Source organism: Sinocyclocheilus anshuiensis, unplaced genomic scaffold, assembly GCF_001515605.1.
Source record: "Sinocyclocheilus anshuiensis isolate Anshui unplaced genomic scaffold, SAMN03320099.WGS_v1.1 scaffold112, whole genome shotgun sequence".
Lineage (NCBI taxonomy): Eukaryota > Metazoa > Chordata > Actinopteri > Cypriniformes > Cyprinidae > Sinocyclocheilus > Sinocyclocheilus anshuiensis.
The window spans coordinates 2,800,788-2,821,250 of NW_015557175.1; the positions used below are offsets into that span (position 1 = coordinate 2,800,788).

The 20,463-nt window shown below is 35.8% G+C and overlaps 2 protein-coding genes across 8 annotated transcripts in view; both read right to left on the reverse strand.

Annotated features, from left to right (window-relative positions):
* Positions 1 to 7,578, reverse strand: part of LOC107678432 (AT-rich interactive domain-containing protein 5A-like) — a 15,667-nt gene extending 8,089 nt beyond the window's left edge. For both annotated transcript variants that reach the window (XM_016473692.1, XM_016473691.1), the window contains exons 1-2: positions 7,487 to 7,578; positions 3,978 to 4,066 (exon numbers count right to left, since the gene is read on the reverse strand). In XM_016473692.1, the coding sequence (XP_016329178.1) occupies positions 3,978 to 4,066; positions 7,487 to 7,490 (93 nt within the window). In that variant the 5' untranslated portion in view covers positions 7,491 to 7,578. The remainder of the gene's footprint in view (positions 1 to 3,977; positions 4,067 to 7,486) is intronic.
* Positions 7,579 to 18,488: 10,910 nt separating this feature from the next.
* Positions 18,489 to 20,463, reverse strand: part of LOC107678433 (drebrin-like protein B) — a 26,836-nt gene continuing 24,861 nt past the window's right edge. For all 6 annotated transcript variants that reach the window (XM_016473698.1, XM_016473696.1, XM_016473697.1 and 3 more), the window contains one exon: positions 18,489 to 19,752. In XM_016473698.1, coding sequence (XP_016329184.1) covers positions 19,616 to 19,752 — 137 coding nt within the window. In that variant the 3' untranslated portion in view covers positions 18,489 to 19,615. The remainder of the gene's footprint in view (positions 19,753 to 20,463) is intronic.

The window sequence follows — 20,463 nt, forward strand, 5'->3', positions numbered from 1 at the left end:
TTGTCCGATCCTAACAAACCATACATCAATGGAAAGCTTATTTATTAGAAAAAGAAAAATTGACCCTTATGACTGGTTTTGTGGTCCAGGGTCACATATGTTATCGTCCATTATTGTGGGCACTTACATAGTTATCTTTATATTTATCATTCTTGGTGTGATCGGGTCTGGACCACACAATCAGCTGTTGTGAAAAAGAAGTGGCTTAACTGTATTGCATGTGCACTTGTATTTTAAATCATAAAAGTATCTTAAAATGATAAAAGGCCACTTAAGTAGACGTCACTTTCATGACTATGTTTCTAAACACAATTAGGTACACTTTAAAAAGTGCACTTTTGTGTGCAAAAGTGTAAATAATACGTAATCATGTATTCTATAAGAAGTAACTGATTACAGTAACTGTAATCTAATTATGAGCACTTTAAAATGTAATATAATCTAATTACAAGTACTTAATTTTTTGAATCTGATTACGTAATCCCTCCTTCAGTGTACTTTTATTGTTTTGCCTGTTTAATTGTCCGCCATGTGAAATGCGCAAGTCTGATACCTTAACAACACCTCTTTTCATGATTTGGGGTATGATCCATGTCTTTAGCACAAACTGTTCAGGATAAGTTACGCACTGATGAGCTCGTCTTAGCAAACACTGCTAATAACAGGTTAGCGTAGACTATCAGCACCTTATAAACTTTGTAGATGCTCTTGCATAGCAAGGAAGGAACAAGCCCTGTTGAAAAAGGGAAGTAAGTGAATGTTATCTACAGAAAAACAGCACATTCACCCTGAGTGGCAAAGTGCTATAAGATGATCAGGCCAAAGTGGAACTGCTAGCATCTAGCGCGCAAGTACACAGGACAATGACCCACAGTGCAGGCAGGCCGCAAGTGAGAAACGAAAGAGTGAAGGCATGCAGAAATGAGCGCCAGCCGTCACAGGATCGCCTACTCAGTAACAATACACATGACTTATAGGGGGAGGCAGAAAAGTTGTTAAACCTTAGAAAATAAGTTAATGTAAGCAAAAGCTGCTTATGTACAGCTGGTATACACTGTGGCTTGATGCATGTCAGGCCAACTGCCACTGAGATAAAAACTATGATTTCATAGAATTTTCAGAAGTTAGCCAATCATTAAAGAGGTCATTTACATAAAGAATTCTTAAAGATACAGTAACAGAGTGGAAAATGATTAAAACGAAATGAACTTTGATGGAAGAAACCTTGACCAGCATGAACGCTGAACTGACTCGAGCTGAATAACAAACAACATTGCTGCCTTTTGTAGAACTACTTATAGCTGAATTGAACTCGATTCAAAATGGATGAACTTCACACTGTTATTGATCTGAACTGAAACAACTGACTTAAGCTAAATAATGACAATATTGTGCTTTAAAGCTGCTTTACAGCAGAATCTGAATTGTCTTTATAGATGATTGATTCTGTTATTTTCCTGTTTATCTTTGTGAAGCTGCTTTGAAACAATCTGTATTGTATAAAGGGCTATAGAAATAAAGGTGACTTGACATGACTAACAATAAAACGACATGGAAAAACTTAATTTCGATACAAAAGTGTGTAATATGATCCCCTTTCCCTGCGTTTTTTTTTTTTTAAACCAGCCTAAGCTGGTTTGCTGGTCTTAGTTGGTCATCCAGCCTTGTCTGTTTGCTTGGTTTTGGGACTTCTCAGCTAAGTTTAAACTGGTTTCAGCAGGTTTTTTAGCAGGCTTAATTGTTTGTGGAAACAGCGTTTGATTAAATCACATTCGCCCGCCAAAAAATGTAAAAAGACAAAAGCAATTCATAAGAACTTGCGAAGAGAAATTCCCCGGTGACTATATATGCTACACACAGAAAGCTTTGGATTTCCATTTGATGACTTTGGTGGTTGATCTCTGCCGTTTGTTGCCAAAGCAATGTTCAGTCAGTAAGTTTCACACTGAATAGAGTTCCTCAGAGAGCTTAACTTCTTCCCAGAATAAGGCTTCTACAATGACTAATATTGTGCATATAGGGCTTTATTCTAGCTTCTGAGTAATATAGAAGCTAAGAAGGCCCCTTTTCAGTGTACTGAAATGAGTAAACATTGAGGCCTAAGTTTAAATCGCTCTCCTGTGAAGGGAATAATATCATACATGTAGGCCCAAAAGCTGGGGCAATCTAAAAGAGTCTGATTCATTCTTTCCCTCGCTTCAGTCGTAAATACAACTGAGAAAATTTGACACGTCTTGTGCTATGGGTGCTGCTGAGCCCCAGTGTGTCCTGAATTGAGTCATCTTCACTGAAATTTCATATACGGCTTTATCTGATTGTCATCTACCCAAACACTTCCTGTTATATTGACAACACTGATAACCAGCTTTGAGGAATAGTTGGTTAGCACTAGTTCTTGGAATCAATATTTGAATATCTTTTAATCAAGGGAAGTGCTTTTTTGAGAAAGACGCAGATGGTATTTTTTTTCTCGAAATTGGTTTATAATGGTCTGTTTATATTGTATAACACATAGCCAATGTATACATTTTGTGCATTTGGTCTTTTATCTAATGAAATTGTTAAAAAATCATTCTTTAACCGCAAATTTGATCAAAGAAGAGATGTAACTGGTGGAATGCGTATTAAAATGCTTGAAGCATGCTCTCATGAAACTATTTTGGCCAGTTGATATGTAACAAAAACATAAGATCACTCGTTCAATTTAATACAGTCATATCAAGACCACAACAGGGAAGAGCTTAGCTCTTAAATGCTACCTTCGATTTTCAAACAGGAAGGGTTTTTTCGTGTTGAGAACTTTGCCCCCGTCCCTCTCGAACTGTGGCTAAAAGTAGCATAGGTCCCAGTGTGAGAGACTTTCTGCGAGCTGCAGCTCTTAAATTTCCACCTCATTCATATTTCGGAAAAGTGCGTGGGTTTGTCTGCAAGCGGACGTGTCAATAACACTCTCAAAATGAGAGTTTATACATGCTGATGAAGATGCAGTGGCACGGCCAGCGCTCGCCACCAAAACCACACGGCTTTCAACTTCTGACGCCACCCTGGAAATATGATGCATCTTTGCACTAACATACAAACGCTGTTTTCAATTACCAGAAGTGTGAGAGAGAAAAAACATCTGTGATTGTTTATATGAGTATCCATGTGTGTCGCATAAAAGAAATGACTATAGATGTCACATTTTAACCAACCCCCTGCAATCTAACACTAAAAACTCACTCATTCACTTGTTATTCTGATGTACTGCAGAAATGAAGAACCGAAAACTTTAACCGAAATAAAAGAGACCAGAGGCTGTTGAGTCAATACACATACATATACTGGAATATGGATTTTTCCAGCACACATTAGAGAAAAAAGAAATATTTCTTGCAAAATGAAAGTCAAATGGACAATCTAACCACAAGGTAACAGCGTCATATCTCATGTGACTAACTACTGTTACTGACATCAGCATTCTCCGTAACTGAAATATTGCAATAATACCAGAAATCAATTTGGCAACAGTCATTAGATTGAAAGGGGAAGTGAGATGTTATTTTTACAAGCAAAATTTGCATTTCAGCCACATCAGGAGAATCAGTTATGTGAAATTTACATAAACTACATACAAATTCACGTTTACAGTTAAGTTATGGGAGATGATCCATAATCATGCCTTAAAGGGACAGTTCACCCAAAATAATGCGAATTCTGTTATCATTTACTCGTCCTTGTGACGCTCCAAACCCTTTTAGATTTTCAGTGGAACACAAAAGTAGAATTTTTGAGAACTGTTAAGTAACTTTTGCCACAGAGTGACCACCATAAAAATAGTCAGTATGACTGAAGTCATATGATAGCCTCTGGTAAACTATGAACTATAGAGAAATGTTCTCTACAATGTGTATTTCCACAAAGAATAACACCACACAGGCTTGAAATGACAAGAGGAGGAGTGAATCATGAGGCACACGTGCTGCCGTGTGTCTTACCTGTTTTGGTGAATTCAGCTCCTGCTTTTTCTTTTCACAGTCTTCTAGTTCTCCTTCTCCAACATCAACCTCTCCTCGAGGGTCCAACACTAAAACAAAGCCCAGCATACTAGTTACACACAAATGAAGGTGTAAGCACGCACATACATCAAAAGAATGTATACACAGTGATTGAAACTTTCTGTTAGTGGTCAGTTTTTCAGTGGCTAACGTAGATGCAGGTGTCTAGAAAGGAGGCCGGTTGATCGCCTATATAAAGGTGATATAATTCTTCAGTGATATCAATTCAAAGCTTTTTATGAATACTGATTTTAGGAACAGAGAGATAGAGGTCTTTTCCAGAGACACCACAGAAAATCAACGGTGAATTTTCAGCATCTTTTGGAAAGCAATTGGGTAACTATAGAACTGGTTCACCCAGAAATAGATATGCAAATTCTGTCAAATGTCAGTATTAATTATATACCAGTGAAGTATTTATTAACATTTTGAATTAGCTTTTTGTTTTTATATTTTCAGTTTTCATTTTATTTTTTAGTTTAAGTTTGAGTAATTTTGCTGCATTCACTTTTATTAGTTTTTAGGATTTTTAAAAAATATTTATATATAACTTTAGTGAATTTTTATTTCAGTTTTAGTTTGAATAATTGTAGCACTTCAACTTCAACATTTCATTTTAGTTTTCTTTTTTTAATTTAAGTTTGGATCATTTTGTCATGTGCTTTTGTCACTTTTATTAGTTCTTACGGTTTTCTATATAGATTTACTGAATTTGTATTTCAGTTTTAGTCATTTCAGTACTTCAGCTTATGCCGAAATGCTGCCAAGACGACATTTCTAGTTTTCAAGTTTTTCAAGTTCAAGTTTTTCATCTAATATTTATATAGTATTGTATTTCAGCGTTATATCAGTTACTGAAAATTTGTAATTGCTTGAGTTTTAGTTAACAACACCACAGTATTCAAAATGTCTTTTTTTTTTTTATTTTGCATTCAACAGAAGAAAGAAAGAACGTACTGGGTGAACTGTCCCTTTACAAACAGCATTCACACTTATTAGATCTACATAAACATCCCTCACCCCTACACTCTTAAAAAAAAGCTGAGGTACAAAGTTGTAAATTGGGGTATACCTAAAATACTTACAAAATACCTACAAAAGCTAAAAGGTACATCTTTGTACCTTATTTACACTAAATGGTACATATTAGTGTTTTAAAAGTACATAAAGTGAACATATTAGTACCTTCTGAAAGGGTATCGGCCCAGTGAGAGTGTATCCCGTGAATCCCAATGACATTAAATATCAAAATCAGCTACTAATTTAGCTCACTGTTTACCCAGCATCTGCTTTATAAAATGCCGTTTTGAATCTGAAGTATTGAATTAAATGGGCGTGTAAGACAGAAAGAAAGAAAGAAAGAAAGAAAGAAAGAGAGAGAACATTCTAATATGAAACCACATGATTACAACACTACTTCCTGTCTGTATGCATAAACCACAGCTATGTGATACTCTGCTCGAATATAAAAATAAGCATTTGTGAGCTGTCTAACAAAACTGACACTCCAATGCGTCCTCTGATTATTATAAGATCTATATCTTGCATAAACTAACCAGTCGTGTGTTTATTACACAGTCTTTTATCATTCAGACATCAGTTCAGCCAATTCAACACCGCTGTTTGTTTTGAAATAACTGGATTGTGGAGGTGAATGTGCAGTGACTCCATTTTTATAACCTTTCTTAGAGCTTTGTATTTCTTTAGGAGGTGCAGGAGAGGACACCATCGTCACACTGAACTTTCGGTGGCCAAATTTCAGGTCAAAAATGGCACACGGGCGAGCATATCAAGTCGTCTACTGTTCAGGCATCTGCTGTGAATAGTACCACCAGCACAATGCAACCATCAGGCACCTGACAGCATCTTATTTACAAACCACACAAGCATTGAATTATAGGTTGGCTCTGGGCAGCCTCTACCTCAAAGTCTCCACTTCCCTTTCTCATAGCCTCCTCACCGCCCTCTACACTCATATCTCAGTCTGTAACATCCAGCAACGCTTCGCTTTCGAGATCAGACGCTTCCTGTGCCAGGGCACTCAACAGGCTTCTGTTATTTTACTTCCCCTTCTGAGCCACAGTGCAGAAAGATTGTGACAAGTTGGACTGATATTATCACTGGTGCGATAGCAACTTCTGCATTGTTTCTGGCAGCCTGCTATTGTTCGGATGGTGCAGATGGGATAAAAAGCAAATGAATTATTTCATTGAGCATCACTACAAACATCAGAAGAGCTTAAACTTCGGCGTATCTTCTGATGAGCATGAATTTGTCATATCCTGGATTGTCTCACAAATAAAGCCATAACGTGCGATAACATCACAATGTGATATCGTCTTAATGTCACAAACAAACGGACGATACAACGTTATCAACGCAGCGAAACATATGTGTGATGTTCGAGAAAGCTTCCTAAACAGAAATGGCCTGTGATGTTTGGCTAATAAGCTTATCTGGCCTATTCTCATCAGTTTGCTTGTCAGTGTATCAGAGGGGTTTTACGCTTCAACAGCAATGTGCTGCTATTTCTCTAAACCACTTCCTCAAAGAGCAAAACCTGTTATGGTTACTCATATCTAGTCCTTATTACTGTCACTCAAATGACTACAAATGACAGTAATAGCCATTATGGTAAACCAATTAACATCCCTTCCTTCCAAAAAGCTAATATTTCATCTTATGATACTAATACTTATTTTCAGTGTTGGGGGTAGCTCATTACAAGTAATGCGAGTTACGTAATCAGATTACTTTTTTCAAGTAATTAGTAAAGTAACGCATTACTTTTTTAATTTACAAGAAAATATCTGAGTTACTTTTTCAAAAAAGTAATGCCAGTTACTCTGTTTTCCCATTTATTGACAAACAATCAAGCCCTGCTTATATTTAAAAAGTAGGCTAACGCGAAAGTAACGCAAAAGTAATATAACGCATTACTTTCCATAAAAAGTAACTAAGTAACGTAATTAGCTAATTTTTTTAGGGAGTAATGCAATATTGCAATGCATTACTTTTAAGAGTAACTTTCCCCAACACTGCTTATTTTATCTACTACTGAATAATTAAATAGTGATTAGTATCTTTTCTCTTTAGTATCTATCAGTTTTACTAGTAGGCTACCTATTCATTAGGCTACTATCCCAGTTTTTCTTCTAAGATTTCCTATAAGATTTTGAATTTAATTATACAGTAGCTAATCTGACATTAGATATCATTATATATGTCATTATAGTTATTATATATGGCAAGTAGAAATACAATTATAATTATAATTAGTGAGATAAGAAATAGCGTCTCAGAAAAGGTTACTTTTGAAACTAAAAATAGCTACTAGTCACCATTAGATTACTGGTTTGTAAAGTTAAAAAGTGCTAAAAAAAAAAAAGTCATGTTAATTTTACACATTAGAAAGATATCGCTCCATTCATAGCAATATAACCGCTTACCCATTTTAGAAAAGCGCGTCGTCCTCACTCAGATGTAATATCAGGAGCGTGTGTTGACTGTCTGTCCTTCAGTCTCGCGTAAAAGTAATTGACAGCTCGCTCTCCAGCGCGCTCTGCCTCTCGTTGGACACTCGCTCTCTACAGGACTTCCTCACTCGAGTCAGACAGGAACCCTGGGACTCTGAGTCTTCTTGAGCGACTGTTTTTTTTTTAAGTAAGTTGGTTTACAGACTTCGTGTGCATGTTTCCGTTAATACGTTTCAGTATGTCTAACTGCAGTTTTGTACCGAGTCTTTAATCTTCCCTCAGAGTTTCAATTTTAAGATATGAAAAATAAATAAATTATTACATGTTTAAAATTATGATGATGTAAGAGCAAAATAAACCATTTCGATATTTAATGTGTGACAATTATTTATATCATTTTATACTGTCCCTCAATTATGGCATCGTTTCCACCGCAACAACGATTTTGAACCTAAATAGATTGAAACATGACTCATAATTTCGGCATGGTGGTTCATAATTTCTAGTTGAGCCATGATTTTGTCAATTTACGTTAATTATATTGACATAAATAACAGAATGCGCCAGTGATGCATGTTATTAGTGGGTTGCATATATTAAATTAGTAGTTCACCCAAAAATGAAAATTTGCTGAAAATGTACTCACCTTCAGCTCACGCAAGGTTTAGATGAGTTTGATTCTTCATCAGAACAGATTTGGAGAAATTTGGCATCCCATCACTTGCTCACCAGTGGATGCTGTTGCAGTGAATGGGTGCCGTCAGAATCCAAACAGCTGATAAAAACATCACAATAATCCACAAGTAACCCACACCACTCCAGTCCATCAATTAACGACTTGTGAACGAAAAGCTGCATGCTTGTAAGAAACAAATCCATCATTGAGATGTTTTTAATTTTAAACTGTTGCTTTCGTCTAAAATACAAGTCCTCTGTCCATAACACTGCTTTCGCCAGTGAAAAAATCGTATTGCCTGAATATACGCACAAATCAAGCACTGTTTACAAGCCAAAACAAGTACAAAAAAAAAAACCCACACAGTTCTAAACAAATAATTTGGTGAATGTTGATGTTACTGGAGGAAGCATTACTATGGATTATGGACTCCATGATAACATATTTTGGCCAGAAGCAATTGTTTAAAGTTGAAATGCCTTATTGGATATGTTTATTTCAAACACACAACTTTCTGCTTCACAAGATATGAATTGATGGACTGGAGTGGTGTGGATTACTTGTGGATCATTGTGATGTTTTTATCAGCTGTTTGGACTTTCATTCTGACGGCACCCATTCACTGAAGAGGATCTACTGGTGTGCAAGTGATGTAATGCTACATTTCTCCAAATCTGTTCCCGTGTAGCAATGGCTTGGCACTCCAGCGATCACATAACCCTGGCAACCATTTAGAACAGTCTCGAGATTGCATAACCCGGGGACAATCTAGAACACTCTAGAGATCGCATAGCAATGTCATGGCACCCACCCAGAACACTCTAGAGATTGCATAACCTTGATAATTATCTAGATTCTACACTCTACACTCTAGATATAATAAGCTGTGTCTCATTTAGAAGGCTGCGCCCTCCGGAGGTCGAATCCTCTGGCCTCTGGATCCTCTGTAGGATGCATATACGAAGTGTCCTCAACCTAGAATTAAACGAGACGGCCTTAGTAGGACAGGCGGAAAAGGAAACAGGAAGTATCACGTTGCTATTAGTGATGATTTTTTACCAAGGGGATGTAAGGTAAGTTGTAAACACCACATCTGTGCTTGTGTGTGCATCTGCCGGTGCCGGCATTTTTCAAATTAAGAATGGTTGTTTACGGCGACGCAAAGAATTGTGGGTTATCTGTAGCAGCGAAGGATACACCTCATGCATCCTCCGAATTCCTGTGAAAGAAGGTCGCATACGAAGGTTGCATTCGGAGTGTCCTACACTCTAAAAAATGCTGGGTTAAATACAACCCAGTGCTGGGTAAAATAGGGACAAACACAGAAATTTAGAAGGCTGCGCCCTCCGGAGGTTGCATTCGAAGGCTGCGTACGTCATCGAGACTGTCTCATTTCAGAAAAGCAAGTACACTCTAAAAAATGCTGGGTTTGTCCCTATTTTACCCAGCACTGGGTTGTATTTAACCCAGCATTTTTTAGAGTGTACTTGCTTTTCTGAAATGAGACAGTCTCGATGACGTACGCAGCCTTCGAATGCAACCTCCGGAGGGCGCAGCCTTCTAAATGAGACACAGCTCATAGTGTAGCAATGCCTTGGCAACCACCCAGAACACTCCAGGGATCACATAACCCTGGCAACCATTTAGAACAGTCTAGAGATTGCATAACCCTGGCAACCATTTAGAACACTCTAGAAATTGCATAACCCTGGCAACCATTTAGAACATTATAGAGATTGCATAACCCTGGGAACCATCTAGAACACTCTAGAGATTGCGTGGCAATGCCTTGGCAACCACCCAGAACACTCTAGAGATTGCATAACCCTGACAACTATCTAGAACACTCTAGAGATCGCATACCCTGGCAACCATTTAGAACACTCCAGATAGCGTGTAGCAATGCCTTGGCATGTTTGTAAGAAACAAATCCATCATTGAGATGTTTTTAATTTTAAACTGTTGCTTTCGTCTAAAATACAAGTCCTCAGTCCATAACATTGCTTTCGCCAGTGAAAAAAATCATATTGCCTGAATATACGCACAAATCAAGCACTGTTTACAAACCAAAACAAGTAAAAAAAAAAAACACACACAGTTCTAAACAAATAATTTGGTGAATTTTGATGTTAGAGAACAAGTGGGAATGGACATTTTGCACTGGAGGAAGCATTACTATGGATTATGGACTCCATGATAACATATTTTGGGCAGAAGCAATTGTTTAAAGTTGAAATGCCTTATTGGATATGTTTATTTCAAACACACAACTTTCTGCTTCACAAGATATTAATTGCTGGACTGGAGTGGTGTGGATTACTTGTGGATCATTGTGATGTTTTTATCAGCTGTTTGGACTTTCATTCTGACGGCACCCATTCACTGAAGAGGATCTACTGGTGTGATGTAATGCTACATTTCTCCAAATCTGTTCCCATAAAGAAAGAAACATCTGCATCTTGGATGGCCTGAGGCTGAGTAAATGTAAAGAATGAAAATGTTCATTTTTGGGTGAACTATTCCTTTAAGATTAATACAGAAATTTGAAAAATGTGTTTTTCTAAAACTCTGCACAAGTGCCTGTAGATTACTGAACACTCTTAGATTGCAGGATTAAAAACCTGTCAGACACATACTGGAAACGTATGAGAAAGGGGTTTGCCCTGACGCAGAAGAGCACTGGTGAAAGTACTGTTCTCAGTTTTTCCCCTTTGTATTTGTTATGAAAATGATCACCAGGACAGATGTATTGTGCTAAGCCAAACCTCAAAAACTGTAAAAAGGGGACAGAACTATATTTTAGCATAACAAAAAGCGTGCACATCTCTGTTCTGCAAAGGAGATGAGAAGTAATGAAAATAAAAAAGAACACAACAACTGAAACATCTGAATACTTTCAACCATCAACAGCTGTTTTCTGTGTAATTTTTTTTCCGAAGTTGTAAATAAAACAAAGATTATTTGAATATGTTGTATACAAGAAAATACTATTTTAGTTTTTCTACTTCAAAATAATGCATTACTTTAATTACGTTAATTGTTTGTGAAATTCGCTAGCAATTTATGAGTGTAAATTGTTTTTACAACAATTTTAAATTTTAAAACAATTTTACTAGTAAAGTAAAGTGTATAGCAGTTATTAAACATAATGCACTTAATGGTTTTTACCTTAGTTATGATGGAGATACACTTCATCAGACACTTCACACTAAATTACTGTTGTAACAGTTATTCAAACAATTAGCAAATTCTGCAAATTTATTTCAACTTCCAAGCACTTTTTGTCACTATAGTCTTAAACACCCCTCATTTTTATTAGAACTTTTACTAATTCTTACTAGAAAACTGAACAATTAATTTATTTTATTAAATATCATAATATTAATGTAACACTAAAGCTATATTTAAACACATAATGATGACTGTCCTATTAACCAGGTTTTTGTAGGAAAAAATGATGTAAATCTTTCTGTCAATTAATTAGAAATATAAGTTAACTCCATTAACTACAAACTAGCCTTTGGTCCCAAACTAGCTAGTGATATTTGATTCGTGGCATGCATTGGTTAAATTGCCGTAAATGTAATGTTTATTGCTACAAGATTACAAAAAATACTTAGCAATTAACATTTTCTCTTTTTTTTTACATTTCAGCAAAGAGACATGGGTTACATGGTTTAGATTTTGGGCTGCGCAAGAAGACTGGACTACAGGACTCATAGTGACTTAAGAATTGAAGGGGTTTAAGGACATGTGACCATTGTTAAAATAATAATAAAAGATTCAGGAACATTGTGTTTCAAGCATGATGCTATAGACATATAATTTAATGTCAAAATGTTGGGAAATGCCGCGCTAAATGCAAAACACCACCATTACAGCCATTGTTTTGTCATTAATTGACCATGATTATATAGTGCGGGTGTTTTGTACATATTTAACATGAACTATAAAAAAGAACACCGGAAAGCCCCATCATGAAAATGTGTCTTTGTTTTGAAGCTGTCAGATGTTATGTACCGGCATGATATCTTAGAGCGCTCGTGAACTAGTCTTGCTGTCGAAGTTTCGAATGTGTCGTTTATGGATGGGGCCTCTCTCACCTGCTCGCATAGTCCCTGACATTTAACCATATTTAACCTTTAAATGTCACAATAACAGTTTTCAGCCCAGAGCCAATCGCTCTGAGGGAGTTTCTCAGGTGAAATATTAGACAAAACATCCGTCCTCCCTGTTATTGGGAGTGAAAGCGTACATACAGTATCTCAGCCTGTGCACGATAATCCGGTGTAGCCTATATTACAACGCTCCAAGATTATTTATTTTGGGGAGTAAGAAATTGCTTATGTTGATATCAGACGAAATGGAAATTAGGGAGTTTATGACTTGTGTTTTCATATTCGATTTGAGAGGTTCAGGTTTTACTCAGTCTGAGATCACACCAGAGTTTCACAATAGCTCAGGTGGTTGTCATAGCTGCTGTTCTGGATCAGACCGTTTGACTACCTCGCCATCAAATGAACTGATAAAGCATGCAAATATTACACTGTTTGCTGTTGATTATATTAATATGGTATCCATTATTTTAGTAAATGCTGGTTGGTGATTGCTGTCAAGCATCATTATTAGTTTTGCTTATACATGAAAAATCCTTAACCTGCATGGTTTCTATATTATGAATGATAGCTTAATCATGCGGCTTATTGAGGTAACGTCTGCTATTACTTTGATAAGTGACCAAATTTATGATTTTAATTGGGTGATTAAACAGGCAAAAAATAATCTAAATCCATATCTAAGAACCAGAATATCATCAAAACAGTCCATTTTTACCATAAAAACCACCTAGAAAACTCAAACAACTGCATAGCAACACCATGTCAACCACCCTACACTATAGAACACCCTAGCAATTGCTTAATCCTGGAAACTATCTAGAACACTCTAGAGATCGCATAGCAATGCCTTGGCAACCACACAGAACACTCTAGAGATTGCATAACCCTGGCAACTATCTAGAAGACTCTAGAGATCGCACAACCACATAAACCTGGCAACCATCTAGACCAGTCTAGAGATCTCATGGCAATGCCTTGGCAACCACCCAGAACACTGTAGTGATCACATAAACCTGGCAACCATCTAGAACAGTCTAGAGATTGTATAACAATGCCTTGGCAACCATCTAGAACACTCTAGCAACCACATAAACCTGGCAACCATCTAGACCAGTCTAGAGATCTCATGGCAATGCCTTGGCAACCACCCAGAACACTGTAGTGACTACATAACACTGGCAACCATCTAGAACACTCTAGAGATTGCATAGTAATAACCCGGCGACCACACAGAACACCCTAGAAACCGGATAGCAACGCCCTGGAAACCACCCAACTCCCTAGTAACTGTATAGTAATACCCCGACAACCACCCAGAACATCAACCACAAAGCAATGCCCTCAAAGCTGCACAGATCACTTTAGCTTCGTGGCTGCAAGTGCTGGAGGGGAAGCACCATTCACACTTTCATCAGTTGAGTAGGCAGATGAGAGTGTGATGAGAGAAGAACGTTTGAGATGAACGTTTACTCCGGTGAGTCAGTGAAAAAACACTCCAGTCAGAGCTTTGATGGAGAGTGGAAGATCAGAGATTTACAGACAGCAGAAATTCCCCCGTTATTCATGTCAGAGAGAGAAAGAGTGAGAGTCAAAAAGAGGGGTAACAACAAAGAATGAGATGTGGAGGGGCACTCGAGCAGAAAACAGACGTTAAGAGTTAACAAGAAGTGTGATGGGTTGGTCATATTGATCCAGAGCTACCGAGGCTGATTTGACTCATTCTCCTGGGAACAGATTCCTCCAGCAGACGTTCATCTGATTGTAATCATTTACAGCATAATAAAGTTCACCTGTAGATGAAAAAGAAAGATGAAGAAGAAGATTAAAAATATGACAAAACTGGCTGTTATTTAATATAGGCCTGTAAGATTAAAAAGAGATATAAAATAAAGGTACTTGCTACCTGCTAGCACACATGCATTGTTGGATGAATTTCACGAAAACTTGTCAAGAACATGTTTGGGTCACGTAGAAATAATAATTAAAACCAGAAAAAAAGATAATATTTTGCTTTAATAAAATGAAGATTTTACATTTTTTTTCATATTTTTAAAACTATTTTTCACATACAAATTCCCTACAAATCGAATTTTTCTAATGCAGTGCAAAAAGTTGCATTCTCATATAAGCAAAATTAAAATACTATATAACTTGTAATGTACTGTTATATCATGATAGCAATTGATGTATTTATTTTTGACATTTTTAATTGCATTGCTATATACAGTATAGTATAGAGTAATGAGAATTTGGTGAGAAAATATTTTAATTATGAAATCAAAAGTCTTAAAGGTCTTTAAAAAGATTTCCTTGAATCAAAACAAATTAAAATAAAAGTACAAATCTAAAATAATAATAATAATAATAATAATAATAATAATAATAATAATAATAGAAAACGTAGTTATAATAATAATAATAATAATAATAATAATAATAATAATAATAATAATAATAATAATAATAATAATAATAATAATAATAATAGAAAACGTAGTTTCATTTTTTGGGGAAATGTGACCTTCTTTTGCAAGATTTACTTGTAAAACTGAGAGGGAGCATTCTGATATATTAATATTTCACTGTTTGCAGCGTCATAAAGGTAAATAACCAGATCATTTGTTCATTTTCATATAACTTCTCCATTTAATAATGAATGATCTGGCTATAGTGTACTGTAGCAAAAAATATGAACTTTTCAATCACAGTGCAAACAAATACAATAAATATTCATGTATGATTAAGTTGACTGATATGGATTTCTATATCACTCTACATTACTACACATGCATTTTTATATTTATCATAATTGTCTGCACAATTTGTGGGTATGCCTAAAGTCTGTGCTATGAATTATTCCCTTATATAGGCATACTTCACCTCTGAGAACATGCCCATATGTGGGATATTAGACTATTGATGGTATGATACCACTAGGGTTTCTGATATTGGCTAGAGATCATAACGCTCATGTTAGGAATCAAATGAGTAACGCATAAACACACTCATGTTACGTGTGGTTTGTGTGACTCGATTCAGAAGTTACATTACTGCAGTCAAGAGTTTTACATTGAGTAGGTATTCCAGTTCAGAGAACAAATTTGTTTGCAAAGTCTCATGGGACGTACACAATCGCCTCTCTCAGCATGAAATAAAAAACAATTCTCAGAAATCAGAAATTTCCCAAAATTCAACACAAACACTGTATACATTCCATCAATCAGCCAAGACAGTTTTTAAACAGAATATATCTGACACAATTCAATTTTAAAAAGTAACAAATTGCACATTTTTAAAAACTATATTGTAACCTTTACTGTAAGAAAATATTTTAGATTTTTTTTCTTAAAAATTAATAAAAAACTATTAATGTTTTTCAAAAAAAAAATTGTATTTAAAGAAAAAGCTGTGCTCAGATGGAAATATAGCTGACGATCATCCACTGCCAACATTATCTGCGGGTCAGCAAGGACTTCCACTACCCTTTTTGCAGAAGTGAGTCGATATTTTCCGTCAAGACATTTCTTACTTCCCTTTTCAAAATAAAGTTAATATTGTGCTAGAATACATTGCGTTCCTCAGTTACCTCTCTGCAAACATCAGATCTCAAAGTTATAGTAGATATGATATAGGATAGAAGGTAATATGGATGGAAAAACTAATAACGGATAGGTGAAATGTTATCTGAAACATCGGTTAGACTTTCAGTTAAAAAACAAGAAGATTGTGATCTCTGAAGAAGGGGGGAAAAGTACAGTCTCTTTTCTTCTGAAAATGAAACTGGGGGTGATCAAGCTAAAGAAAAAAAAAAGAAAAGAAAAAAATCCCCCAAACGGCCATGTTGATTTCGTTTATTCCAGGAAACCCAGTGAGTGTGACACATGCAGGTCACAGGTTTCTAGAACTGTCTTTTGTTGTATATGACAAGGACATCGATGAGAAAAACACTCCCTGGTAACAGTGTGTTTGTTTACATTGGATACCTCAATATGAAATATGCATCATGATCACTGTTATCATCATCAGTTGTCGCATTCCAAAAAAAGTGAGCTGAAGTTCCATTTTTAGAATTGAGACGCCTTGATTTGTTGAAAACTTTTCTTCACAGACAATGACCTTCATTGCCAACTTTCAAGATCTAGAAGATGTGTATCCGAGTTGACTAAATTGTATTTTGATAGTTATAGTTCACTCATTATTTCTGCTTTTTGAAGCTTGAAAGCGTTCCTGCCCATTCACTGAAACTGCATGGAAAAGAGCAATCATATAATACCTCTTAATTAGTGCATTAATGAACTCCTTTTGTGTTCCACGGAACAAAGAAAGTCATGTGGGTTTGGAACAACATGAGGGTGAGCAAATGATGATAGAATCTCATGTTTGGGTGAGCTATCCGTTTAAAGATGAACACAAAGGCTATTGATTAGGTACTTTTAAATGCAAAAAAAGTGCAAAACATTTCAATGAGTTCCTTTCAAACGCACAGCAGGTTCCACTCAGAAAATTATGCATAATCCTAACATTTGGGAATACTTCAATATGTACTTTATTGTTTTACAGCAGCTGGTGTTACATATTAACCAAAAAAATCTGTTACTGTATATATATATATATATATATATATGGGTCAAAGACGTTAAGATGTCCGCATCAAAAGACATTTACAAAAGTGATTTTATGTCCATAGAAAACGCATTAAATGTAAGTGTCTACTTTTAAAGTTTCAAATAAGTTTTAGGAGAATGAAATGTCACAATTTGGTTTAAATAATGTTACATTGTCATTCAGTGTAACACTATTTATGTAAAAATTCAAACAACATGCTTATTCTGACTTGTACATATTAAAATATATAAAAGAATAAGGGAACATATTCAATTCGATTGTGTTTTAAATGAGTAAAAAATTATTACTGACCAATCGGCAAAACCTAGGATAGTGGCAAATTTAAAAAATGCAAAATTACAACTAATTAGTAGTTGAGGTGAAAGTAATTAGTCTTTTAATCTGTCATAAATTGATTTCTGTTGTAAATATGCCTGACAAGATTGTTACACTGAATGACATTGTAGTGGGTGTCTTCTGTAAATCAGGGGAAAATGTATGATATTTATTTTTTTGCTCGGAAAAACTAAAACAAAATTGCAAATAAATTAAACGGAAAACTTAAAAAAATTTTTTTGGGAAAAACAATTTAAAGCAGTATTACACTTATTGTTTTTATGCTTTTAGACCCTTTTTCGTCTTTGACCCATGTATACAGTATATATATATATATATACATATACATATATATATACATATACATATACATATGGTAAAGATTTACAGAGATGGTATTAAGCTGGAAAGGAAGATTTTTTTTCCTCTGTATTCTTAATTGATTTCATAAATGCAGTTTCCACGTGTTGTTGACTGAGAACATTTTCAAACATTTCACACATTGTTTAATATATTCAAGAAAGCATTGCCATACATGTATATATGTAATACACACACACACACACACACACACACACAAAACAATTTATAACAATAACGATATATAACAATTTCAAATGCTTGTTGAAGCTCAAAAACTGAAAAAGCACCATGAAATACCAAAATGTAAATCACATTTTATTCACATATGATCTTGTCTTCTTCATCAGGTCTCAAATGTGTGTATTTTTTTGTAGTTTTTGAAATAATTATTTTATGCTCGCCAAGACTGCATTTATTTGATCCAAAATACAGTAAAAAGAGTAATATTGTGAAATAATACCATTTAAAATAACTGTTTTTTATATGAATAGGTTAAAATGTAATTTAATCCTGTGATCAAAGCTGAATTTTCAGCATTACTTCAGTCTTCAGCGTCACATGATCCTCCAGAAATCATTCTAATATACTGATCTGCTGCTAAAAAACATCACTATTATTACCAATGTTATTTTTGCATAAACTGTAAAACATTTTTTTTGATACATTCCTTGATGAGTGGAAAGCATTTAAAACACTTAACATTCTAAATATGTTTACGGTCACTGTTGACCAATTTAAAGCAATTAAAGTATTAATTTCTTTCAAAAATCTTTTGAACAGTAATGTATCTGTATCTAGAATGGCCTCGTATCAAGATGAAATTTTGGTTGATTTGAATAAAGCTTTGCATTGGAAGAATATCAAACAACACCACAACTTTCATTCAGTCTTAAAACTCTTTATTTATTCTTTTAATTGAAGTTACAACGTTTTCCAGACTTGTTAGATATTCACAATGAGCTCTTGAGAGGAACTACACCACAGCTGAATGGAACTCGGAGACATTTGATGTTTTTCCACACGGGTTTGTTAAAAATGAAACCTCAAACATTTCCTCAAAAACACTTCTCCCCTCGCTCTCATATTGGCACAGCACTGACGATAACGTTTATGAACGGTAAAAATGCAAGGGTCTAAATAAACCCGACGTGATCCTCAGCATCTAAACACAATCCAGATCCCACCTGTGACCCAAAGGCAAGATGATGAAAGAATGATGGTTCCCTGAAACCTAAAAATCACAGTATTAATATTCTCCACATTTCGGAGCAGACAGGAAAAGCTGCGGTCTCAAAGTAACTTCCCACTCTTCTCACTGCAAGCCTAGAAGGATATCAAGAACCGTAATACTTGACGACTGAAGCTGCTTTCTGGATTTCAAACACGTGATGTATAGAACACAGCAAATAAACTCATCTCACTCTATCGATTTCAGTCCGACCTCGGCAAACTTCACAGCAGCAAAACATCTGCGCTATTCCTCAAGAATGCAAGGCAGTCTCACTCGGTCTTGTGGAGAAAAGAAGGCAAAAACCAAGGCAAAACGGGACTGATCACTACAAACATCTGCACCAAACACCTCTGGAATATTGGAACTAGCATTGAAATGTTCAAAAGCAACGTCTTTGCAAACACTGAGAAAAGGTTCAGTCTCAAAAGGATATTCGCATGTCACTGGAATGTCACCACAGCACTTATTCAACGAAGTTTCCCAGGATTCCTGCACGAACAGCAATTCTAGGTGGTTGTTTTTGGGCCGTCTGCCTGCATACTCGAAATCAATTGTTTTATAAAATTACAACAGCCTCAAATGAAATAAAATGAACAACAGAAAACTACCAATACAGTATGAAATATCAGAGTTACCCCTGGTCACATGATCATCACTCTTTTGGTCCATGATTTAAGTTTTAGGCTTTTCAATCAACTATATCAGAGATTTAAATCTACGCGGGCAAATTAATTCAGTCCGACTGATGAGGGAAGGGGAGATGTTGAGCGGTGTTAGATAAGCTCCACGTAATTTGCAGGAAACATGCCGAAATGTCCATCCGGATTGTACCCTCGCCACCAGCCTTCATCAATCATCTCGATGCCGGTGATGATGTCATCTGGGTCAAACGAGATCTCGGTGTCATCAGCTGAAAAGCAGATCAGATTGAAGATTAAATGACTAAAGTGACATAAAAAGGCCAAAGTGTACTTCAGTTTTGACACAAAAGCTTAGCGTAACTAGAAAAATCAGGCTGTGCGCTTACAACAGGAGATTACACTTGTGCTACGGACACTGACTGTATGCATATCAGAGTGTACATGTTTAAAAAAAAAAAAAAAGTGTGAAAAACTATACTTTGGGCTTAATGCTGCCTTCGCATGTTATCGGAAATTTCCTACTTCCCACTTCTGAAGTTGTAATTACGAGTTGGTCCTTTGTTGTCAGAAAGAAGAAGAAGAAGAAGATATTTTATTGTCCCACTTCTGGGAAATTCATCTTGGACAACCATGAAAGAAAGAACAGGAATCATGTTGGACGGCCCATTCATGAGTTCATTCTTGCCTGTTTCTTGGGGAAATCCTATTAAAGGGGTCATAGGGTGCCCATTTTCTACAAGTTGATATGATTCTTTACGATCTTAATGAAAAGTCTGTAACATAGTTTGGTTAAAATTTCTCAATGGTAGTGTAAAAAACACCTTTACACACTTCTTCTGTAGGTGAAGCTGGATCACGAATGATTCACGCGAACATGGACGCATTTATGTAGATCGGGGCGCATTCTCTTCAAAATCAAACGTAATCCACTGCGTCTTCAGCGGCTCAGATGTCAGGAGTAAATGACGACTGCTATGTTA